Source organism: Hylaeus volcanicus, chromosome 7 (genome assembly GCF_026283585.1).
Source record: "Hylaeus volcanicus isolate JK05 chromosome 7, UHH_iyHylVolc1.0_haploid, whole genome shotgun sequence".
In the NCBI taxonomy this organism is placed as follows: domain Eukaryota; kingdom Metazoa; phylum Arthropoda; class Insecta; order Hymenoptera; family Colletidae; genus Hylaeus; species Hylaeus volcanicus.
The window spans coordinates 5,215,783-5,242,063 of record NC_071982.1 but is presented as its reverse complement, the minus strand read 5'-3'; the positions used below and the strand labels follow the sequence as shown (position 1 = coordinate 5,242,063).

The window sequence follows — 26,281 nt, the reverse complement described above, 5'->3', positions numbered from 1 at the left end:
CTAAGATGTTAAGGTGCTAGGCACCACCTAGGTACCAGCTCTCAAATGCTAAGATGCTAATATACTAGGCACCACCAAGGTACCACCAAAGTGTTCCGTTCGATCTGAAACTTGTTCTACCTTACCTAATAATTTACGATGTAGCGGTAGCAATAAATACTTCTGTATATAATACAATTCTTCCTTTTTGAAGGCATCTCCTCAGACCTCTCCAACCCATCCCATTATTCCGTGCCCCGACGTATTCGAGAAGCCGAGAGTGCCACTTAGAGCGTTCGAGAGTTTATTAAATTGCAATTTTCACTCGCGCATTTTATTAGACGCAGCCCCTTGCCTTGTATTTACGTTAAACGAACGTGGAATTATAAAGTTTGGTAATACCTTTAATGACATAGAAACGTCGAAGACGAGATATCTTGTAATCGGCAAATGGTGCAACTTATCCCAATTTCGAAACAAGGGGTTCATTTGGCCAAAGTCTAACACAGTTATTAACACTTTTACCAACCGCGGCTCCTTTAGCTTCCGCAACGAGGTTTACTTTAAAATGCAACATCGTTACCACGAGTTTCGATCAAACTTATAACCTCGGACTATCGGAAACCATTTTAGACCGAACAGCATCGAGTAACGGAGCTGTTGAACTTCAAGCTCCGTTCAAGGTCCCTGACTACTTCCGCGAGCCATTCTCATTAGGTATTCAAACGAGTCACCTCCGAGCGTAACCCTAACTCCTCTAAAACGATTTTTCATCGGAAATAAACGACACAAGATATTCTAGTGACTCATCCATAGATCGTTAACGCGTTACATAACCGTGCAAAGGCGCGAACGAACCGCAGAGGCCACGAATTTATTTGCACCGGCGCGACCGATAACTCCCCGTCCAGCGTGAAAGTCGAGAGATCTTACTCACTTCGGTATGTCCTTGAAGTAGCCATGAGAGTGCAGTAGGTCGTCGAGGAAGTAAACGTTCCTGACGTTGTACGAGGCGCGCGTCTCGTTCCTGATTTTGAACGCCTTCACGAGGACCCTCTTCATCAGGTCCTGCCAGGTGGCGTCCTGCACGGGCATGATCACCTCGTCCACGTCCAGCAACGCTATGTACTCGTACTCGTACATGTGCTTGTACAGACAGTCGTTATAGGGGATCAGTTCGTTCTGCCTCTTGTGGCTGGTCTTCTTGGTCAGATACATGTGCTGGAAAGCGGGCACGTTGGGCTGTCCGCCAGGTAGAGTCAACGGTGTCACGTGGACCTTGCCGAGCCTTTGATAGTGGTCGAGCACCTTGGTCACGTTCGGGTGGACCTGGAGCTGATAAAAGAAGATCTTGTCCGCGCCCAGAAGAGTGATCAGCTCGATCCACTCGACGAGCCTGACGGACAGGTCCTCGTGAAGAAAGTCCAGGCCTTTCACGCAGACAGCGAAATCTTTCTTGTGCTCGGGCTTGTTGTAAATCACCCTGAGGTTGTTGCTGGCCGTGTCGCAAGGTTTCTCGACCATGGACACGGAGGCGGGCGGCCCTTTCAGCCAGTGGGACAGAGGCACCTTGCAGGCTATCACGTAGGGTTGGTAAATGCCCTGCTTGTAGTTGCCCCACTTTGGGTACCAGATGTACTTGTACTCCAAGGTCTCTACCACCTTCGGCTCCCTTTCTCCATCGTACCATAACTGGCAGTGAGTTTTCACCGTGGGCTCGATTCTGTCGATCATGCCGACAATCCTGATGGCCGGCCCGATCCTGGACAGTTTGCGACGATCGTAAAACGCCCCGAAGAATTGGAACGTGCCGTTCGTGGTCCTCATCGTCTGCCAATAGATGTTGTTGAACTCGATGTCGTAGATGGACGGGTACCTCAGGCTGGAGCAGCTGTCGTTGCCCTTGGCCTTGCTCTGCCCGCCCGAGTACTTGATGTTCTTGCTCCAGTAGGCGAGGGGCAAGCTGGGTAGCCTCTGCTCGATCTCCTGGATCAGCTCCTCCTCAGTTTTCGCGGGCCTCTTGTCCAGCAGGGGCTCCAGCTCCAAGGGATTCCTCGTTGGCCCGTTGGACAGAGTCGTCAAAGTCGTCAGGAGACCCGATCCCCCCGAATTCGAGAAACTGGAGTCCGCTGGGGACCTCTGCAGGAGGTACCTGGAGAGCCCGAGGCTGGAGGAGCCACGATTGCTGCCCAAAGCATCCCGACGCCGGTAGACGTCCTCCGCCAGTGCTTCGCCCCCAGTTTCGTCAGCGATCGGACTGTCCTTGTAGGTGTTCTCCACGTGACGGAACTGAACCGCGGCGATCATCACGAGACCCCAGACGAAAACGAACAACAAGGCGCGCCTGGCGCGTCTGGAACCGCCGCCGCTGCAGTTTTGCAACATCTTCGGGGTATTGTCCGGCAACCAACTGCCCATCGGTAGGAACGCGTCGTTCTTCTCCCCCGATTCGGCTCACGCTGACGTGACGAGGCGCTGCGTCTGAAACACACGAACGACGCTTGTGATTGGTGACGTCGCAACGGATATCGCCTCGAAGGATGTCGCTGAGATTAAGAGTATGGAAAGTGCTATCCTCCGCCCGGCAAGAGGAAGACGATAATAACCGGAAGCGTTTTCCCGACGGCATCAACGCAACCGGTGAAACCCGAGGATCGTAATCAAACACTTCCTCGGGAACGCTGCAATCGAGATTTAATGGGATTTTTCTACCGGGCTGGCGAGTTCGCAAGGATTTCATTTTATATTCAACGCGTGTTGGAACAGGTGTTGTGCAATACGGTTGGACGCTATGGGGGTTTTAATAGGTGGGTCCTACCCCACTGTAAACGCAGTACGGAGATACCCCACTTTGCTAGGATTTCAGTTTGTGTTCAACGAGTCTCGCAACAACTGGTGATCGACTACGCGCTGTTGTGCGCAAGAATGGACACTATGGGAGTTTTAACAGGTGGGTTCTACGCCACTGTAGAACAAACACTATACCCACTTTGCAAACATATCAGAAATCTGGGAAGGTCTTTCGAAGATTTCCTACTGTTGCAGGTCGATCAAAGGCTTTACCTATCTCCTGAGCCTCCTAACATGGACCCTGTAAGTGTTTTAGTATGGTAGTGGTCCTACGCCACTGTTGTAGCGATTCGGGGAATCCCACTTGGCCATGCCTTGCCCTAGAAGTCTTTAGAGATCTTTTCCCCAACGCAAAAAAGGGAATCGAGTACTAATGACTGATGGAGGACGGTCGAAGGTTTTTCCTGTTCTCAGAATATCCGTTTAACGAGCATGGTCGCTCGCGAAACGGCGATCGGTCATCTGGAACGGTATTACCATGAACTGATTGCTGGAGGAACTCTTCGCTGGAGTCCGTGCAATTACGCGTTCGTCTGGCAATATTATCCTTGACCCTTCGCCAATGCAAATAACTTTTCATCTTGCTAGCCGGGTAAACTCGTATGGAAAGTGAAAAATGACGAGGCACGCGATAAGCATGCCCGGAATAGATACTGGAAATTCACTCGGAACGAGTCGACCATGTCAAGGTAGCGATACCAGACACCATAGCTTTCACGTTAATCGGAACGGTTTTATTCGTTTATTTGAGAACGGGTGAAACACGCCTCGGATACGTACGTGATATAATACACGCGCTAAAAGTTTGCAAAAGGTACGAAACAACGGAGAGAAGCAAGGATTCCAGCGTGCGTACGGATATCGAATGGGAATTATACCCGGAGCAACTCTCACAACTTTCAACCGAGTTAACCGGACACTATAGACTTTCGATGCGTTCCGATAATTTATAGCTGACCGTTGAAACGGTGAAATGGTTATATGCAAAATACGTCATACCTTTGGCAGCGTTTTAAGTGGGATGCAAGTTTGTCTTTTCCAGAAGAATCTCGACGTATGCAACAGTACGATAACAATATAATACGATGATATCAATCTTATGCGTTATATTACCGTGCAATGAACGACACTGGAAGACTAATTAAAATCGAACGATACGACTGGATTATATCGCAAATCAAATATTATATTTTTTATCCTTGGTTCTGACGCAGCCGATTAACGTCAGATGACTTCAAATACAAAGAGTATAAATAATCTAATACTTTCATATCGCTCAAGTGTTATATCGCCGCAATTGTCCACTATCTATCCAAATACTCGATTGGATCGCGAACGAAGATAGTCGCGCAATAAATCGTTCGGAGTACTTCAAACCAGTTAATATGCTTAACTGTACAAGAATGCTGGGACCGGTAGCAACCAAGAGATCGATTATGATCCGAGCAAGGAGAGACCCTGAAGAAACCCCGTTGCCCGAATCGCTGCATCGAGCCACGCCACGGTCCAGGAGAAACAGAGAGGCTCAGACTCGGGACACGTGAAACCGGTTATGCTGATGGCAAACTGTTTTTCACCTTTTGCACCTCCCTCTACCTGGCCATCGCCTCTCCGTTGAGGACTGCTTACTACCGGCGATGTTCCTTCGTCTAGTGTCCAGATACCTCGCCTCGCGATGCGTTTCAGGCAATCCACTCGACAGATTCGGAACGATATACCTGCCAGAGCGACTACTGAGTACATTGAGTCATTGCTTATCAGGGCGAAGCATTCAATCGAGTCGAGAAAAGAGTGGAGATAGATTTCCTTGAATGGATTCGAAAACACGACACAAGATAATACTGTATACGATAACACAGCACAGAGCAACAAAATAAAGTGTAATACACCCTAACACTGCATAATGCAGGATAACACAACGAAATACAGTGCAATACGCAGAACTACACCATAATACTGCAAATACAGCATAATACATAGTACTACAGTATAATGCAGCATAATTGCTACAGAAGTTGAACTTCGATGTCTACCAAGTCCTCGAAGCGTCTTTTAAAAATTTCCTTCGTAAAAAGAAGAGTGGCTACCTTGCATTTTCCAAAAAATGGAAAAAGATAAACGAGACAATTGTGCCTCGGTGGAGACCCGTTCCTCAGGTTACGCTGTCCGTTCATTATTCATCCTCGAAGGCGTTAATTACAACGGGACGCGAGAAAAAAGTCTAAACTCAGTTACCACACCGTTGATTTATGCAGTTGCACGAAGCATAAACCTCGCATCACCAGGCGCAACCCTGGTACTCGATTAGTTTGCCCAAGCAATGGCTAATCCGCGGTCGCGTTAAACTCGCGATAAGTACCTTGATAAAGCGTCTTAAGTAGCTGTAAATATCGGTTGTTGTTTTTTCACTTGAATTTCCTTTATCTATTTCATTCTTGAGTAGATGTAAAAGAACGCAACACCATTTTGTGGGCGATGCATGGACTCATGCAAGAACAAATTCCGATTAATGATGACTTGATATACTGAGATGCCAGGGATTCGAGAGTCTGGGGACATCGCAATTAGTATTGCGTTCAACTACAAGCCAGATAACATGACGATAGATCTGAAAACAGCCTTGCCAACACCACGAACAACGTATAGAGATCGCCTAGTTAGGTACCTTCGTTAGAGATCTATAGCCATATTCTGATTAGTCTTGCTCTACTGACCAAGTAGCTTTATCGAAAATCTTCTTTTGTTCTTAATACCGCGCGCCACGTCTCCAGAGTGGCGGGCCAATACGTCTAGAGACTGAATTCGGTTTTTCTCGAAAACTACTATACTAATGGAAGTGCCCTTTGATATAGCAACGTTCCAGATATTTCTCATCTCGAATATCCCGAGTTAACATTTGTCGACATACGCGATGAAAAACAATCTGCGACGCGTTTGGTGTCCGTTCGATTATCAGGTGTATTTATTACAGATAACGAGCAATCTCGATATACCGACTCGTTAGCAAACGACACGAAACGAAATGAAATATGCACGCTAGACGATTCGCAGGCATAATTGCGTTCCACGGTTCGAGGCGGAAAAACGTTTACCTCGATGAAGAACGTCCTTCTCCCCATCTCGACTGCTCGTCCTTCGCGGATACCTGTTGCTTCTACTGTTAACTGTTTTTCCACGCTCGTCGATAAATTAATCGATTCACGGCACGATTAATTTGTAATCACGCGCGTATACGATATCTAAACCACGATGAGAAAGGTCTTCACGACATCCCGTTTTATTGCGACTTTCGATAAATATTCACGACCCTTGGTCCGCTATGACGTCGACTTAGACTTGACGAATTCTTCGTAAACGACCCACCGTGTAGAGAAAAATAACGTTAATACTGAAATGTAGAAAATATGCAAATAAACCAACCACGAACGCGACGCTAGATCGTCGTTACGAGTTGACGTGATTCGACAGCTATTTCTGTCTTCGTATGGCCGGAACGAGGAATTTACTTCAACGTTCGTCGCGACGAAAGGCCTGTACAGCTCGTACCATCCAGGACTGATCTTTCTTCCCAATGATAATACTACAATTATCAACACAGAGCGATCTATATTGCCAGCGGAGCAACCTGCCTTACCGTTCGAAATCTCTACATTATCGGCATTTACCGACAGAGCAACCTGCCGTACCAACCAAGCGTTCTACATTACCGTAGAATCTATATTCTTACCGACGGTTCACGTTCTCGCTCCACATTCAATTAGGACGCGAAAATAATTGATCTCTACGTTCAAAACTGGAACACGTGAAAAATGTATCGCTTGAGAAGATCGAGTGGTAAATTGGAACGGGAACCGATGAGTTCTCAAACGTTGAAGAATTGTACGGCCAAGGAAGCATTCATCGGGAGCCCGAGCGTTTTGCCTCGCAATGTCCCGAGAGGATGACTATATGGAAAGTCGAGAGGAGAGAGCGAGTGATGCTGTTGCTATACTTGTCTGCTCCAATTGCGATTTCTCGCTTACGCGTGCTAATTAACCCTAATTGTGGCAGCCGGTAGAGAAGACGGAAGACGGCGGAGAGAGAGACAGGCAAACCCGACGATTTCACTCGGTACGAATTCTTCTCGTCGATCCCCGCGATTCGAGAGCGAGATACCGCCGCGATGTATCGTCTGCGATCGCGTACAGACGCGCACGTACGTGTCACGCATGCCTGAATCCTTTCAACACCGAAAGTTCCGTGTTTCGTGTGCTCTTGTAGACCGCTATTACGTGTGCACCACACGCGGTTATGTCAAACGACGCTCGCTAATAGCATCTCCGTCGCGTTACGTCTTCGGGTCGTGGACCGGACCGACTGGAGGCTTCAACAGACAATGAGAGTACTGTATATTGTACATTGCAAATGAATTGGACACTTTTCGATAAACGTACTAAAGCAATAGTAGGTGCGAACCAATACGACTGGACAGTTGATTCTAGGAACTTCATATCCCGTTAACGGCAGAACCAATACTGGACAATCATTACGTGCTTTTCATATTCTGTATAAAACCATAAATGTACAATAGTCTTATCTACTACGCATCTAAGTACACATATTTATAATCTCTAATAATACACTCAGCGGAAATCCCCACGGCTTTGTGAGGATCATTGGAGATTAGATTTTATCAAACGTAAATTATTTATCTAGAAATTAGATATCTACGCGTAACATTCGGCCGAAGATTTCGCGACAACGAGCCCCTGGGTTCCATTAAACCCTTAACGAGGCCCTTGAACCTCGTAAATCTTGGTTCCTGCCGGGACACGGGCACACGCGCGTAAAAGCTGCATCTGGTTCGACGGATTCCTCGAAAGGCGTCTCCTGAGCCGCGTAACAGCTTCGTACACACGTGCGAACCTCGCGGATGTAACTGTACCCGCGACATAACGCATAATGACACATAAATTTGCATACGAATTAGCTCGCGAGGTACGAAAATAGCTGGAACAACGCGCCAGTTTAATTTCCGCGATATCTGTACCGTGGGACAGCTGTCCTTAGCGGTTAAACGAAACGATAGCTGCGATCGCCACCGCCAGCTACGTGTAAGTCCACTGGTTGATATCACTTTTTTGCGATACCGACACGTTTTTACTCCTGTTTGTTGTCAGCAATCTATAAATAACGCCGCTGTTTCTTTTAGCGTTAGTGTGTCATTCATAGTCGCTTAAGGGAGTAAGTGTAGAGCGTTCGGTGAGGCTAAGGCTTTTGACATCGCGTCGCGGAGACGTTGATAAGATTGGTTGACACCTTGCTCGGTGACTGTCCTTCTGACGAGTGATGTCAACAATTCGATAGCATCTGGAGACGCACTGACACTGACTCGAGGACACGGAGCAGTGCCTGCATCTGCTGACTAAGGGATTTGAGGACATAGTCTGATCGATATGTAATGATGCAACGTGTAGGGGATCATCTTGTTGAAGATATATTATTATAAACACGTGACTAATTGTGTGGTAATTTGTTGACCAGATATGTTGATCATGGTGATGAACTAGTTAGCTATCTAACTTCCATTTATAGGCATAAAATGGCAAAGTAGTTAAATTATTGATCAGAGGCACTGTTATCGATAAGTAGGAATGACCACGTTATCAGCTATCTAGAGACCTAAAGATCTATAAATCCCACAAGCAGTAAGAACCACTAGCTTCGTTAACAGATTAAGGAAACATGACGAACATTATGGTTAATAGTTCTACAGACCAGGAAACTTTATCAGGGTTCTGAGAACGCCCTAATACTGTGGCCAATATGTAACGATAATCAACTGGTCAGCTATCTGGTTTCATTAGAAATTTATCGACATATTCCAATCGATAGTTGCCCTACGGATCACTTACCGGGTACTGTCCACTGTACCAATAAAGCTGGCAAAACATCGAGGATCATTCGTCAAAGAACCGTGTCTACTAGCCGCCAAAGGAGCTAAAATTAACGCGAAGGAAGATCAACGAAGGCTAATGAGAACTGGCTTCCGTAACAAGAAAGAGGTCTTTCAAGTTGCAGAATGAGGAATGCGCATCGCTTAGATCTCGGACGGACGGCGTTTAGTTTCATTTAGTTCTTCCAAATTCTTTCAAATGCTTCCGAAAGACCGACGATCGTACCCTCCGGAAAGTAAGAGACATTGGACGAGCGTAACGCGACGACAATGAATCAAAGCTCGTTTCGTATTCGTATCGGACTCGTTCGACGACAGTCGGAACACGTATCGTTAATAATCGCGTCATGGATGTGCACGACGCGTGTATCTGCGTATGAAACACGAGCTAGTGTCGTTATAGGCGATTAGCTTGTGTCGTATATCGTGCAATTAGGACGGTCACACGCGAATACTTAGCGGCGGCACGTTGAACGTAGAAACGAGGCCGTTGTTCCCTTCCACAGGAAGCAAATAGCACTTTAAATTGCCGACTGCACGCACGTCATCGTCCGAACGGGGGCTAACCGAGCGGTCCTACTCTTGGAATACGCGCCATTTTATTCGGTATCACAGTCCAGGTTAGAATTACTCCGATTACTTGCAAGAGGTTCCTTTGGCTATAGGGAAACTTAAGGAACATTGGGTCACGTAAGACTAGGTGGATCACTAGGAGTCGTGAGTCCTGAATTTAGACATTTGGAGAGCCTGAGGCTTGACTGGTAGGCTTCGACTTTTCTACTAGGATTGGTGAGTCTTGGGTTTGGCTACTAGGACTGGTGATCCTTGCGTTTGGTTGCTAGGATTCGTAAGTCTTAAACTTGGTTGCTAGGATTAATGAGTCTCGAGCTTCACTGCTAGAATTCATGAGCCTTCAGTTTGATTCCTAAGATCCACAAGTTCTGAATTTAGACGGTAGAATTGCTAAGCCTTGAACTTGGCTGTTAGGATTTCTGAGCCTTGAGCTTCTCTCCTAGGATTTGTGAACCTTCATCTTAGCTGCTAGGATTCGTGAACCTTGCCTCCTAAGATTCACGAGTCTTGAATATGATAACGAGTCATTCGCGGAATGCCTCCACCTGTAACCACCTCATAAAAATGACTCGTCCTTCGACTTGTCCCTCCTCATACACCTGGCACGCCCTGGCACGTTCGCCACAGTTGCATTACCTCCTTTAAACTCGTACCACATGCGCCGAATTCGTTCTTTCGTCACTTTCAGTTTAAATTCTCGAAACGAGGACCGTCGAGCACCCGATAAATCAACGCTGAATTGCAGGGGAGGTTGAGTCAGACCACTACAGCTTAAAATAACATCGAGTTTCGGTTCGAACTCATCGTTGGCCCAGGATTTCTAGGAACCAAGATTGAAAGGAGTCATGGTCTGGGTTATGTCTAGGCATACATGTGGCGTCCAGCTGTCCGAGAAACCCAGTTCGCGAAGCTCTGCGGGTAATAATATCTGCGTTCGTCACACTTTGCTAGGCCATCGAGGAAAAGTCTCCGTACAGTCTTTCTTCTAAACGGATAGCCCGTCGGTCCGATAACGTATCGCTTTGTAACACGCTGTTCAGGAAAACTGCATTACCGGGATGACCTAATGCTTTAGCGAGCCACGGTAGCTCGTCTTCGCAGCCAATGAATTAAAAGAGGCGACAACGACTCGAGAGCGAAAGTATTCGCGCCCACGCGACAATTCCCCGTAATATTTATAGGGTTGAGGAGGTAAGCGACCGGGTTAAGCGAGACGAGACGCAAACGCGAGATTAATAGGACGCCTGGGGCGAGACGACCGACTTTGTCGTGGATGCCAGATTGATAGTCGGCTGACACGACTGTTACCAAGAACAGTCCTCCATCGGGTCGGTTCATTCGCCACGCGATTCGTCATTCCCGGGAAATCAGAGTTTCGCGCGTCCACGTCGAATCGATCTCAAGAATGGCGAACGTGACAAATGGGTCTCTTCAGGACGCGTAGACAGCTCCGAGAAATTTCGATTCGTCGTTCGAACGATGGACCTTTCTCTCGTTTTCTATTTAACGATACTTTCCAATTGTTTGGAAACGGTCGAGGACTTTCTTGGGAAATGGCCGGTCACCCTATTTTCGTTGGCCTAGAGTGGAACGCGAGACCAGCTAGGAAAATTGAGTTTAGGATGTTCGAGGGTCTAGAAGGTACTCTAGGTGGGCGACCAGTTGGGTTGGACTTGGTCTGTGTGCCTTACTAGGTCTACAAGGGATAATGGATCCTTTATGCATTTCTAGTTGGGCTGCTAAGAAGAATAGACTACAGGAACTCTGTGGATTTCCATTAGTCCCTAAATGGGCCACTGACGCGACAGCCACCTCCGTCTAGTTGAGACAGTAGTGGGTCTAGCTTTCCTAGTAGAGCTACTAGCGTGTTATGAGGCTGCGATTCGCCTGTCAGGGGATTATATGTCTGTAGCTGGGTCACTAACGGATCTCCGCGAATCACACGCGTCTTTTGCACTTTTTCACCTGGGCCCCCAGGCGATGCTTCACCATCGAGAGTTAGGTATTGTGTCCAAGGCTGGACTAGTGGAAGTGTAACAGTTCTAGTTGGACTACTGACAGTTTACGAGATACCAGTGTGACTACTGCAAGTTGAGAAGTCCCTAGCCTGACTACTAGGAGTTTAGAGGGTTCTCAAGGTGGCCACTAGAAGTTTTGGGAGATTCTCAATATAACAACTAAGCGTTCGGGAGCCCCTAGCTTGACTACTAAGAATTCCGAAGTCTCTAGCTTGACTACTAAGAATTCCAAAGTCCCTAGCTTGACTAATAGGAGTTCAGAGGGTTCCCAACATAACCACTAAGCATTCATGGGTTCCTATCTTGACTACTATACTTTCATAGGCACCTAAGAAACCCCAACAGTGGGATTATCTTCCTTGGTACGATCACTAGAGCGACAGGAATCCCCAATTGGACTACTACCACGTCTAGCTTCGGCAGGTGGATTATCTAAACGTCTAATAGGGCTACCTCGTGAGTTCCTTGATTGGACCACTGACGTATACCTCGCGAACCACGACTTTCGCAATTTCACACCCAGGAACCCCGGCCGTTGCTAAAGCGTCAAGCCTCCGTGAAATGCACAACACCCGTGTTAATAACGATCTGTCCGCGTTTCGTTACGAAACGTTAGTCAGCCACGTTGCGTCCTCGCCTCGCTCGTACATTATATTATAATACCCTCCGCAGATGATATCTAGCTTACGTCAAGGCATTAAAACGCCGTCTTTTTACAATGTCTACGGTGTATCTTGCATCTTTGTTAGCGCTAGTCGCGTGCGAGCAGGAATCTCCGCAAACGATTGGCATCTCTCGACTTAATCGGTTCGCATTCGCGGCTACTGTTTACGTTACGGATCACCCTTGACACATCGCGACTAATTACAAATGTAATACAACGATACAAATATAAATTAATCTGAATTGCAAACAATTTTGTTCTATGATAAAATTCTAGAAATGAAATGCTACCGTACGATGTTTTATGATAATATTCTCGTTTTTTTTTATTGGGCCTCCCCCTCCCTCCCTCCCCCACCCCCCTCCTTAATGTAATTCGCGCGAATCTAGAAACGGCGCGATCGCGTGCACAATTCGAAAGCACAATTGCGAGAATCGAAGCCGTTCTCCCGTGTCAAGTTTAGGTTATGTCTGTTTTGCGATTTCGTAAAAAGTCGTCAATCCAGTTGTTTAGTCATATATAGACGATCAACACGGATCTATACAGAATCCACGGAGACGGGATTGAGGTCACGATCACTTTAACGGTAGTTTTCTGGGGACAATTGCTTTTAACCGTGAAACTATCGACGTTCGAAATGCCCCGATCGGATCGTAGTTACGTAAATTTCATGCGAAACCGGTGGTTCCCGGTTTTTAACGACGAAATAAAAGTCAGCCAGGTCGTAATCGTACAGATAACACTTTTATCGTGTCCAGTTAAAATTTCATGTAAATAATAATATTAATTTACGAATCACAAGCTCGTAATTTTCATATAAACTTTAAATACACTCCTAACTTTATTTTTACTTAATTATTATTACTTAATTATTGTTACTTAAAAATTGTGTTCTAGTAAAATTCTATAAACAGATATTTGATTTACTATTTTCACCTTCTTTTTTGTTATTAAATCTCGGTTATTTCGTTACGTTTTCGTGCCGCGGTTAAAATTAGCGACACAAAACTATTGTTTTAGCCTCCAGTCTAAGAATAGGCATTCCGTAATAACCACAATTTTCATCTCAAGCATTCCACAGTATTCAAGGGTTTATTAATCATACGCTCTCTCATCTGTTCGTGACACGCGCGTTACGTGCACGCACACAAAGCAACCGGCGACATTAAATGTAAGCGAGGAAACCGCAATCTAATAATAAAGAAATTGCAAAAGAACAGCGCAATTACTGGCACTTCGAGTCGATAATTAATTGTTACTATTGAATCGCTTCTCCGTTCTCGGGGGATAAACAGATAATCGTCAACCAATATACAGAAGTCCAAGCTCCATGATTTCTTTAATCTTTCAATTAAACTGAACAACAATGGAAAACACTTTTACAAATTTTTACTCGTGTTACTACTCCACCTTGACCATTTCGAATAATCTCACGTGCCTACTGTATGTAAGTATTACACATTTACATACGTTTAAAGCTTCTCACAATCTCATTAAACTGCCTTATGCTGATGTTACGTTCCACAATAATTATCTTTCGTGTTTACAAACGTATTTTATGCAACTCAGAGAAAGATTCGAAACGTTTCATTGTAGAGGAGGGCTAATATTAATAGGTCAAAGGAATCTGGTCTTTACATCCGTAACAACCACACCCGGCATAGCAATGCACGCCTTCGGAGTGACAAGATGAACAATGACTGCAACGTTCAAGGAGTGATACGCACGTTTGAAATCTATTGTGGCAGAAATCGTTCTTCGATGAACGGACTTGAAGAGAAACTACTGTATTTTAGAATTTCGTACCACCTTTTGGAATAATTAGAACTGGGCGCGGAGAGGACGCGAACTAATGGCGCCACTGATAGACAAGATGGCGCCACTGGCGCCACTAGTTCGCTTACTCGCCGTGCACCGAAAAGGCCGTGGCTCTGAACTAGAGTCGATTTTTAAGGAATAATGAACATATATTTTCTACATGGTGAACACCACTTGGAGGCAATCGGTTCTAATTGCAGTATATCCTAGCAGAGACTACTCATAGAATTCCTAATATAGCACTTCTCATAAATTTCGTACTCCCAGGAATCTTAGTGCTCCTGATAATTTTAGCATTCCTAGCACTTTTACTATTTTTAGACCTCATAAAACCTATAGTACCAATGCCCCTAACATACTTCGCACTCCTTACAATCATCCCACTCCACTCAATGGCGAACCTAACCCCCGTATAAACTTCAAATTCAGCCCTCTCCTCGATTTTGAAAAAATCTCATTTCCCATAATGTTGATTTCCAAAACACGGTTCCCCTAAGACTAAACAGGACTTTCTCAGCATCCCAAGTGGCAAACAGTACAAGTATCAAGCTCTTTTACTCACGAGAGCCACGGAGAGACTGGTCCACGTCGAATGGTCGGAAGTACGGAATTGCTCCATCAAATCACTGTCGAAAACCAGCACGCACGACACTTTTCATCCCACTGGTTCTCGAAGCCAGCACGAACGACCGCTCAGCGCGGCGGCGTTCCGCGGAAGAAACGCGTCATTCCGATCCGGGGTCCTCCTTCGTCCTCTGCCAACGACTCTCCTTCGCCGCAAATATGCGAGGTCGAGGAATTCGACGAGGAATTACGAAATTTCCCCAAGACGACAAGGGAAGGTGGGCGCCAGCCTCGAGCCGGATGCGGCTGAACTTTCTTCTCTCGGTTAACCGTCCCAGGTGCCTCGGCAGCCTTCCCAATCGTCGACTTGGGACTCCCTTAACGCCACAGGTGAGAATATTCACCAGTAAGAGTCCGAAATTTGATCGTAGGCCAGAGGAATCGTCTGGGCTCGAGATGGAATTCGAGTATCCAAGAAATTGGGTGCTTCTCGGTTAACCATCCCAGGTGGCTCAACAGCCTTCCTAATTGTCAACCTGGGACTCCCTTGACACCATGAGTAAAAATATTCACCGAGCTTTGGTAAGAGTCCAAATATTGATCGTAGCTCAGAGGAACCTAGAATCCCCCAGGCTTGAAATTCTTCGGGTATCCAAGAAATTTGGTGCTTCTGATCGAGATCACGTGAGTCTGAGAACTCTCGAGGAACAAAGAAGTAATCACCTGTTGCACCCGTCTATCGGTCGAACACTCTCCGAGGTATCGGGTGAGACGGGAGTCGAGGTTAGGAAGCGACTATCGAAAGAGCAGGAACGAGTATCGGGGAGGGTCTGTTGGAGGGGAGTGATGCAGAGGGATGACGAACGACACTGGTTCGAGACGCCCGGTAGACGAGGTCAAGACACGCGCTGCACGGCGGACGGGTCGCGAGTAACTGCCGACAGACGCCGGACGAAGTCTTTGAATACGGGGCCGTTCGAGGGTCGAGCAGCGCCGAACGGTGGGGAAACGGCGAGGGAGGGAACGATTGGTCGACTTACGTGGCCCTAACGCGGTGGGGGAGATGCCCGCGGGACCCCATGGGCATTGGGAACAGATGGTGAGACTTCTGGGAATATACACGGTCCTCTCGAGATGAGGCTCGACTCGCACGGCTGCGATTCACAGTTTTGGCAATTTTTCAAATTTAGGAAATGGCTGGCGCCTTGTGGTCGCTTCCTGATTGAAATTCATTGGCAACTTGAATGTATCCGCTATTATACGTGCAATCAAAAATGAAGGATTGAGAGGAGCTGAAGGGAAATATTAATATAAATTCTTAGTCTACGCTTTTAGATTATCTTCGAGAAAGTATAGGAATACCGATGTGCAATCCAAATTCCTAAATTCTCTGTAAAATACTTTTCAAAGGCTAAGGAATTCTAATCGATTTTAGCTAACCTTTAGGAAAATGTAGCGCTGCCGACGAGAAGTAAAGATTTTTGTAATGGTCAGGGATTTCTGAAGAAAAGGAAAAGAGAAAATCTGTAGAAATAAAAATAAGCGAATGCTCGGAATAGCTACATGTCGTTAACATAACCTCGAAACGATGATCGAGGAAAAATTACTTTCTTATTTGACGACGACCGCGGTATTTGTACTTTCCTCTGGCGGTCATTTCAAGGTTGGCTTATTCATTTTAAGGTGTCTTGTTTTTCTGGTACTCTTTTAGAAGGAAGAAGGGGAATTTAATGAATCGCAATGCGACTCTAAAAGGATCGGCGTAAGAGGAAATACCTGGGAGAAACCTTGAATGACCTTGAATCGTAAGTCGTTGAACTCGTCGTAAAACTCGCTATGAGACGTTATGAAAATAGTTCTATCGCGGAAAGGAAGTGAGGAGACCTTCGTGAACGGGTACAAAGGTGACCTTGGTTTCACCTTGACAGTTGTACAACATCGAAATAGAAGTTTGATAAAATCATACATCACCAAAATTATTATACATTGTGAACGAATATTTAATACTTAAAAAAGAACAAGATTAAAATAATCATTCAAGTGGCGAAAATAATTGTATCTATCGATTAGAACTCTCTAATAAGAAAGGGAATTTATCAATGCTAATAAAAGCTTTTCGTTGGTGCACGATCAATTAATCCTGATACCGAGATCCGTTCCAGATATAATAATTAAATGGAAATAAAAGGAGGAAACGTCTCGTAAAAATGAAGACAGAGCTACGTGAACAGTTAGGTGGAAGTGTTAACGAGGTATTTGGAAGAAGGAATCTATAAAATAATATTCATCTCCGCGCTGTTCGTTTCGCTATGCATTATTTATTCCATTCTGGCCACGGGTGGATGAGAAAAGATAATCATTCGTTACATAATTACGTTACTGGATCGAAGTAAATACCGCGCGTATCTATGTGAGAGCCTAACGAGTCTGATTGTACCTTTTCTAAATAATTCTTTTTCACGTGTCATCGCAAATTAATTTTCTACCCGTCACTAATGGCATCTGAAACGACTTACAAAACAACCGACGCGGAAATACTTCCATTGGAATGACATTCTAATCAGTCTTCGTCGTTCTCTGAATTTCTGCCACGTTTCACGTTTATTAACTTTCGTCATCTTAACGACATCCTCTTCTGCCGCTATTATAATTCTTCTGATAATCAAAGATGCGGCTTTTGGGACGCTCTGTAGGATGACAGCAGGCTTAATGCGAGGTTTCAGCCAGATGTTTCGCGTTCTCGTAGCGAAATTTAATTCAACATCCTGTTTCGAAGCAGATCGTTAGATTGCGAGCAATGTACGACTTATAATACGCTGGAATAATGTCCATTCTTGATAGCATGCGCTTATGTAAAGCCCAGCATTATCCACTACTCGGACAGCGAGTCCAAAATGTTTCGCGTGCGAACAGAATGAAAACTGTGCTTGCTCGACGCACGTGTCGAACTTATCTGAAACTTATTCCAGGAAAAATACCGATTGGCCACTCTAAAGGTGAAATATTTGCGCTCAAAGTATCTTGGTTAGATTTTTCAAGTTTGTAAGGTGAACGCCTGGAATAAAAATGCCGTCTCGTATGGGTCTGCTAGGGTAAGGACATAGACTCAATCTCAAGGGTTAGGTCATTTAGGTGCTTGTAACTTCAAGTGTCACATTATCGATGGGTCTCGGTCTTGAGTGAGGTTATGTTGTGTTGTGTTGTACTACGTTCTGTTGTACTATGCTCTGCTGTGTTATGACGTGTACTGTTGTATTACATTGTGCTATGCTGTGACATGTTGTATTATATTGTGTTATGTTGCATTACGTTGTGTTGTGTTGTGTTGTGTTACATTATCCTCTGTTGTGTTATGAGTCTACAGTATGTTGTATGGGTCTGCTAGGGTAAGGACATAGACTCAATCTCAAGGGTTAGGTCATTTAGGTACTTGGAACTTCAAGTGTCACATTATCGATGGGTCTCGATCTTGAGTGAGGTTATGTTGTGTTGTGTTGTACTACGTTCTGTTGTACTATGCTCTGCTGTGTTATGATGTGTACTGTTGTATTACATTGTGCTATGCTGTGACATGTTGTATTATATCGTGTTATGTTGCATTACGTTGTGTTGCGTTGTGTAACATTATGCTCTGTTGTGTTATGAGTCTACAGTATGTTGTCCTACGCTGTGTCATGTTGTATCACATCATCCAAGGGCTAAATATAATTCGTCACGTTCACCTGCACTACATGGTCTAAAAGTCCCAGATACTAGCTTCGCACCTCCCAAACCTTCGCAAAGCCCAAACCTTGACCAACGTCTGCACAAGATCCAAACCTCAAGGGTCAAGCCCAATACCCTTCGAACGCACTGCCACCGTATCAGTGACGTTGTCGCGAGCGTAAATCTCGAGGCATGGTCCGCGCTGTTGCAACACCCACCCGAACGAAAGTGAGATCCGCGTGGGTGACGGAGGATGGAGACAGGCAGGCGAAATCAGGACACGGCTGTCACGAGCGCCATTACGATCTGTAATTGTTTCGACAGGTTTCCTCGATATCCAATCCAGCGGTGCGCGCGTTCGCGGCGTTTACGTGCAATTCCCAGTGTCGTCGTTTCACCATCGGCGGACATAGGGGAACGTTGGCAACGAATCGACGGTTGCGCGCGCAGCGATCGACAGAACCGGAAATTACAAAGTGTTTTCGCGTAGGCGTACGCTGTAACTTTCGTTTCGGGATTATGTCATCGATGCCCGCCGCTGGGATCCCCCTGTCGCTTTGTCGCGCCCCATTATTCCCGTTCAGCGATCTTCCATAAGGCTAGCTACGGGGGCAAACGATAATGCATACTCAGACGAATATATTATTTGGCTGGCAACGATTTCTCTTCCCGCACGATTGATAAATGGCGCTTCCTGGACAACCCGCGTAACGGGATTCCCTCGTGGCAGGAATAAAGTCCTTCGGAATTATCGTCTTTGCGCGTTTTCCCCGCCATGACTGTATAAATCATTCTGCTTTTTTTCGAAGGGTATGCGAATAGAGATACCAGCTAAGGATTTCACTTCGGTCCGTCGTTCATTCAAAAAGAAGGACGAGGCTGCACCAATCGAAGCAAAGTGTTGTTATCTAACGTTTGGAGAGGTCTGCCAATCGTGGAACGCATCTTCATAGGGTACGGGGACTCCCCCGACATATTGAGACGGCTGTTTTGTCACGAAACGCCGTAGCGAAGTGTCTTCTCACGTTTCTACCGGGACCGTTCCATGAGGGACCATTATAAATCTTCCCCGGAGATCCATGCACGATTATCATCGTTTTCGTGGCGTCCCTGGCTTTCTTCCGTCGATGAAATTGTTTGCCATTTGTTTATAATGGACCCGTCAGATATGCATCTTGGAATCGCTATTCTGTCCCAGTTCCCAGGAGCGAAAGAGCGGATGAAGTGCATCGAGTTCCGGACCAGTCATGTTCGCAATGAGGTATATGCACGCTCATCTCGATCGACTTCTGTCGTTTCATCGTCATTAGCATGACTCGGAAATGGTCACGCGGTACTCCTTGCGTGGCGATCGGTAGATTCAATTGAGTGCTATGGTCGTTTGCTAAGACTAGTAGAGCTGGATTCGATATTACTCAGTCATTTCTTGGACGTGATAGATAGTAATTGTTGTTGCCTATTACTGGATCGAAGGATATGGTAGGAGGAGCTAAACGACATAGTGGGCGTGGTCAAATTGTATGATGGGAGTGGTTAAACGACATCAATGTTGAATATAAACAATACTGACTACTATCGCCTATTACAGGATCAAAGAATGTAGTAAAAGTAACTAAACAATACAGTGGGCGTGGCTGAACAATGTAAAGGGCGTGGACAAGTGGTATTATGGGTGTGGCTACGCAATATAAAAGGCGTGGCCAAATGAAAAGGTGGAACAGGTCTTCACTAAGCTTGAGAAAATCACACACAACTACCCTTCCAAGCCTAATCGATCGATAACTAGCTTCTCCAGGGTAATTGTTATTTACCAATGTACACATTGACACCAAATCGAACGATTCAATAATATCACGTCAATGTTCGGAGTCGATCTTTCATTTAAATTCTTTCACCAACGAGAAATACGTGTTACAAAACCAATCAGGTAATCAATCCTTTTTGTATATCGGGATGCGCCGTTTCCAGGTACGGATAATCAACGCTCAGATGCGATTATGTAGAGAGGCAATCGCGGAAGTTGAATTAATTCAAATCACGCGATTCTGAAATACTAAATAACGCGACGTAAAAGAAAAACGAGAGCGGACAACGTAATAAGCGAAAGTGTTGGCACGAGGTGAAAATCGAGAGGTTTGAATTAACACATCGTATCTTCGGCTAATCGACGGAGAAAAAGTCTGGTCATTAGCGCTGCACCGGCTTCGACGGGCAGCCAACAACAATTTATCGTTGTTCAATTATCTTTCATCTTTGTACCGCTCGGAAACGTTGAGCAATTTATTATTTTCAACTGCAAATGTTTTTTTTTTTTTTTCAGAATTCTCGAATGTCCAAATACTATAAACGTCTTACTTTCGATTCAAAGCTACTCGCGATGTTGGAAACGAGTTTTATCTCGAAATCTTCTTGCAGCTGGAAAGGATTTGGAAATGCTCGACGATTGCGAACATCGCGAGGAAATCGTGTCTCTATCTTTTATCGTGCCACATGCGAATTAAACGTGAAATCACTGGATGGCGTCGAGCACAAGATTACTGGAAAAAGTCAATTTCTCAGATGTAATGTGTCGAATAAATACAGTTAAGTAATCTCTAAAATATGAGTACAAAGGAACACGAGAAGAGTCACTGGACGTGATAAGGCGGAGCCGAAGGGGCGTGTCTTCACTCTGGCCCGCCCTTCGAGGAACAGACTTTCGTGCTCCAATCTGTACACTCCCCACAAAATCGAGTACCTTATGATTATTAGCGACTACTATCGCGAACCATTGGGAATTATGTCTGATTTAACCTACATATAGAGCATATTTAATACACGTATTGCGCGGCCAATTAAAGTTGGTTCCACCGCGACTGAAAGAAGAGATAAATCTTTTCCATTCGTTGGATTATTCCTAGAGTGAAATTCTCGTAAAAGTAAATAATAAGGTAGAGTAGCTAAAATTCGTTCACCCGACGTTGATTGCCCCCTGTTTCTCATTAAGTAACGCCTCTAATTGTGAATCGCGCGCGCTCATTCAGAGCCGCGTGAAAATAGCGCGATGAAATTAGACAGAGCGGTACGGCGATATTACGCTTTTGCTCATCAACGTGCGCGATGGAAAGGTAAAAGGCTCGATCGAGGTCTACCGGATCGGCGCACTCGGATCTCAATTGAGGTCTGCCGGAATCAAGTGGGTTAATGAAAACCGTGCGCACAGTTTGCCTTCTGAACCGTAAATTTTTAGAACTTTCCATCGATGGCTTTCTTCGAACGTTCCGCGACAAAAGACGCGGAAACCGGCCTTTCATCGGTGGGAAACCAAGGTGACGGTCACCAAAGGAAAGCATGCAGTCGGAGGCGAAGATGAGGTAAACTGTACGACGATAAAAATTCTTAGGGTTATTAGTACTCCACGAGAGAAGTATCGCATTTAAAACACATCGCAAGTGCAACGTTCCACTCGTAAAGGAAGCGGTTATAGGAAGGCGGACGATGTCACGCTATTCAACTTATTCTTCAGCCATTTCTTCCTTTTTAACGAGACGTGAGATACAGACGGTCCCAATTGTGTAACCCAACCTGTATTAACTCTGCCCAAGCGTTCGAGTGTTTGTACAGTATGCAAACATTACTCATGGGAATATTTGCAAAATGTCTCGAGATACTCATCCGTCTATCGTTGCAGATATTTAAACAGATTGCGAACCGAAGATGGAACGCACGATATCGATAGAATTTCCACCCATGGCTTCTAGAACAGTCTGCGTACAAAGCGACAAAGTTCAAGTGGACCGTCGAGTGTTTGACGTGTTTCGCAATGTATTTGCTGCAGTGGTATATCTCTTTGAAAACTTTTCCAAAACTGTTTTCGATGTATCTATAGTCTGACGGTGTAGCGGAGAGACATGTGATCATTTTTTATGGGGTATGAGATGGAATGAACTTCGAAAAAAAATTAGGGAGCACCCTCCGATTAAGGACCAACGCAGGAGAGGAGTCTTCAGCAACGACAGAAAAATCTCCGCGTTACAATACATAAGAAAGAAGGATACAGCGATTGATGACGTCACGCTAGGCTCAACGCAATGCGCCTTAGCTGGCAACCCTGGCGAGATTCCGCCAGTTTCGTCGAATGTTGGGCAGCGTCAACGAGTGACAGCATCAGGGATTAACATAACAGAAACTGGCTGATGGTATGCAATCCAACCGGTTGGAGGACGACGTTGCTGACGTTTACCGAAAACGGCGATCCCGTCGCCAGTGTTGGGAAAGTCTCCGCCATCGTTGCACGCTCTGAATCGAATGGGACGAGTCGAGAGGCTCTGTTAGAAACGAAAGTGAACCAATTTCTAATCGACCGCGTGCACAGGCGTTGGCGTAGCTGAAACGCATCTTCCATCACGGTTCACGGATCTTAGATCTCAGGCGAGGAGAGAGGGAGCAGGGGGAGGTGGCCGAGGAGCTACGTGGCCGAACAGCAGGAGAGAAGACTTGCGCAACGACCCTAAGGAATACATATGAGTCACTCGGCGGAGCTGTTTAAGATCGTTAAGAGACCATACGTCTTCGTGGTCCTGGTAGCGGTGGTACCGCGGCGATGGTAGTGCTACAAGGCTATCTCAACTACCAGGTGATCCCCTAACGGAACATTCCTTGTTCATCGATCGATGCTCGCCGTTATCTTCCACGGGGCCTGTTCCATCTTTCTGGACGAACGCCGAACCCAGTCTCGTTCGATTAAGCGTATAACCTTGATTTCATTAACTCGATTTTGAAATACCCTCAACGAGCCACTCTCGCCTCGTTCCGCCGTCTCATAATTTCCGGTTTTGTTGCTCCCTAGCCAAGATAAGCCTCCATTTACCGGGATACCCAGTTAAATCTCCTCAAGGCCTCTAATCAGAGGTCTTAAACACTCTCTGTTCGCTATCAATTCGCCATAGTAATAACTCTACCGGCCGATCCGGCTACCGAGCGCAGTGAATCACTTCTCGGCCACGAGCAACTTCGTAATTCCGTTTTGCGTTGGGTTCGCGGCTCGATCGTGACTTACTTATTATTTACACAGACCTTCGGCTTCGAGATGATATGCAAATTCCACGGTAACGTCTGTCTTCGCCACGCTAGACGTTCCAGTATGCGAGCGTTTAGTCTTACGGATTCAACTCAGGAGTGGGCGGCGATTTAAATCAGACCTGGGAGTCTCGACGACTTGGGCGAACGGCGAGCACGCGAACCAGTGGCGCCACTAGACTCAAATTCGCGATGGCTTTTACGTGCCGTGAGAAAAGTATCAGCGCGTGTCCTAATTTCCCGACTTTGAAGCAAGCGTAGTTATTAGCGGACGATTTAAACCCCATTAGCGGCTCTAATCTACGCGCACTGGACACTTGGTTCGACCAGCGATTTTCTACCAAAGTGATTATAACGCAATCAGTTTCACGTCTTCTGTAAACGACCGGGGATTCACTCGAAACGGACTCAAGATGTTTACAGACCATTTACTGAAAGATACAGCACCATTTGGATCGATTAAACGCTCTCGGAGGAGTATACCGAGCGAATCGAGGCTGAGACGAGAACGGGAACGTTTCCAGGCCTGGCGAAACAAAATCGTGCGGTAAACGCCGTCATCAAACAGTAATTGCTTTCGGCGAGCAATTCCCTCCGCGGGGCGAGCGATACCGATCAACTTTCCACGTGATCGTTCCACCACCTCTGTTCCGAAAAGCGGTTCTCGGACGTAGAACGACCTTGGCTCGCTTAGTGCTCGCGTCACCTTCAGCTAGAAGCACATTTGCTTGCTCACTCTCGCCTGTGTACCTTCTGTCCTTCGTAACGAGCGGGTTATTCGCCTCGCAACTTTGCGATGCTGTGACTAATATAGACCATTTAGCGAAGTTTTTATTAAAAACCACTTTGTTTCATAAGTCTCTCGACTGCGGCGAGTCATGCCGGAAGAACAGGTGTTTCTTCGATGATCCTTGCAACACTTTGACCTGGCTTGACCACTGATCGAGTGTCAGTTGATTTTCTTCAATGGGATTTTCAGATATGCGGAGCCTATTGTTTTTCTGAAAAATCTTGGATGCAGTTGAGTATACTAATCCCAATCAAACCCAATCACTCGTCATCATTATGCGCTGTTGATAAGCGTCAGGAAACAACGAGCGTCTCTACGAGACGCCACGTGCGCCAATCAAAGAAGAAGGTGACGCTTCGAACCGCCGGGGAAATCGATACGCAGCTGCAACTCGACCATGACAAATTCGCCTCGATTGTTTCGAATGTCCAACGACGGCCAGGTAACCGACCGTAACCGTTCCTGGTGAACAGAAAATTCCGCTCGTTAGGATAACATAGAGCGAGGATTCCACCGTTGGGCAAGTTGGTTGGTCATTTTATGGAACGACGAAGCTGCGTCCATGGCTTGCTAATGTTGCATTCATCTCGAATCTATTCATCCACGTATTTAAGTGCCATTTTCGCCATTTTTTAGTAACGGTTTATCGGAGTTTATCGTGTACTCAATTTTATCGCTTAATTTTTACGATTTTACCTTGCATTATCTTATTTGTTTACGCGATTACATAAATCGCCAAGGATTACCGTAGCCAATGCTACACGTAGAAAACATTTTTGCTCCCAGGCCAAACAAGGAGCATGCTAGTCACGCTCAGTGACGTCCAGCGTTTGCATTGAGTCATCGTTAACGAGCACGATTAAAATCCGAATTCCAAGACATCCTCGCGATGGTTCTCGCGCCAAACGAAGCGTAACACGACTCAGCCAACGAATTTAAGTAATTACGAGTAAATTGCTGCCAAGAAGTGCCTCCGGATCGCGAGGCAAAGGCCGATACAGCGGAACGGTATCGATGCTGGTCTAGTCCTAACCTCGAGTATTAAGCGTTTCGCAACCACGAAAGGTCACTATGCTGATGCACCGCGACGAGACGACTGGCTCGTTCTGCTATACATCCTTTCCCAGAGCCTTTCTCTTTCACCAGGATCGTCGTTACGTACTTTCCCAACGACGGTGCTGAGAATCCAGTTGCCCCGAAATCCTTGTTATTTAATTTTGCTGAGATGAAGTCATTTAATTCTTCCTTTACAATTACTTTGTAGTAGACTTGCTTAGATACTTTTCTTCATAACTCTGTCGTTAGGGATCCCAGTTGTCTGCTGAAGCCCACTGGGCCCTCTATAGCTCGAGTACCTCGGGGTTGCTAAACCCGTACTGTAGCTGTCAAGTAGCTACAGCCTCTGAGGTTGGTGTTTCTCTTTCTCTTTCTCAGAATAGTTTTAAAACAATTTCCCTAGTCCGGTTCAGAGTCCCCAGTGTCTCCTAATCCATCTGTAAAGTTTAATACCACCTTACAAGCGTCAAAATAAAGAGGCTTCGGTGTTCTTGAGCGCTGTCCCTGGCTCACAGGCCCCTCTAATCTGGCCATCTATCGCGATCATCACGACCAGCCGCTTTTCGCAACGGCGACGTCGATCCGCCAGTCTTCAACGATCGATGCACGCCAATAAATCACGATTCGACCGGTGAAACTCGAAAGTCAATGTCTTATTCCGCGGCGCGCGGTCGGTTAGGCAAGGGTACATTTCCATTTTGATGGTCGACCGTTGCAGCCGCCGTGGAACACGCGTACCACATGGTCCGTTAGATTATTACGTAAACGCCACGGAGCGGGATCGTCCGGGAGGATCGATGTCCGTGGCCAGTGATATTTCTGGACTGATAACTCGACTTCACGGCTAGCGGACAGCTTTACGGTATCGTGGCCGCGGTCAGCAAGTGCGAAGGAAAGTGAACGACTCGCAGTTTTTCGTGACAGGCCGGTTGGAAACCGACTGCGCGATCACGATCGTACCGATTCGGAGGTGGATGACCACGACACGCTCCGGAGCGATCCGGGGATAAATGAAACTTCAGCTGGTTGCGACTTTCATTTGATTAGCTTGCTTCCTTTGTTTAGGTTGGTCTTGTTACTTGTTGCTACGGGTGGGTAGAGGACACTCTAGGCTCATATATAGAGGCTACAGGGTACTGGGGTCATCTATAGGGGTCGACGGAGTATTTAATTTAGATGCGTAGAGGACACTAGGCTCCGCTATGGGGAGCGAGAGGGCCCCGAGCTCAGATATGTGGAACTAGAGCGTCCCGGGCTTAGATGCTAGAGGG

The 26,281-nt window shown here is 46.1% G+C and overlaps 1 protein-coding gene across 6 annotated transcripts in view; it reads right to left on the bottom strand.

The window, feature by feature from the left end:
* Positions 1–26,281, bottom strand: part of LOC128880399 (uncharacterized) — a 43,404-nt gene that overhangs the window by 4,268 nt on the left and 12,855 nt on the right. The window contains exons 1-3 of one of the 6 annotated variants that reach the window (XM_054130439.1): positions 7,263–7,298; positions 7,029–7,213; positions 917–2,460 (exon numbers count right to left, since the gene is read on the bottom strand). In XM_054130439.1, coding sequence (XP_053986414.1) covers positions 917–2,397 — 1,481 coding nt within the window. In that variant the 5' untranslated portion in view covers positions 2,398–2,460; positions 7,029–7,213; positions 7,263–7,298. Of the gene's footprint in view, positions 1–916; positions 2,461–3,828; positions 4,005–4,916; positions 5,122–7,028; positions 7,214–7,262; positions 7,346–14,399; positions 15,350–26,281 lie in introns of those variants that run through there. The other 5 variants (XM_054130435.1, XM_054130437.1, XM_054130440.1 and 2 more) reach the window with 5 other exon arrangements.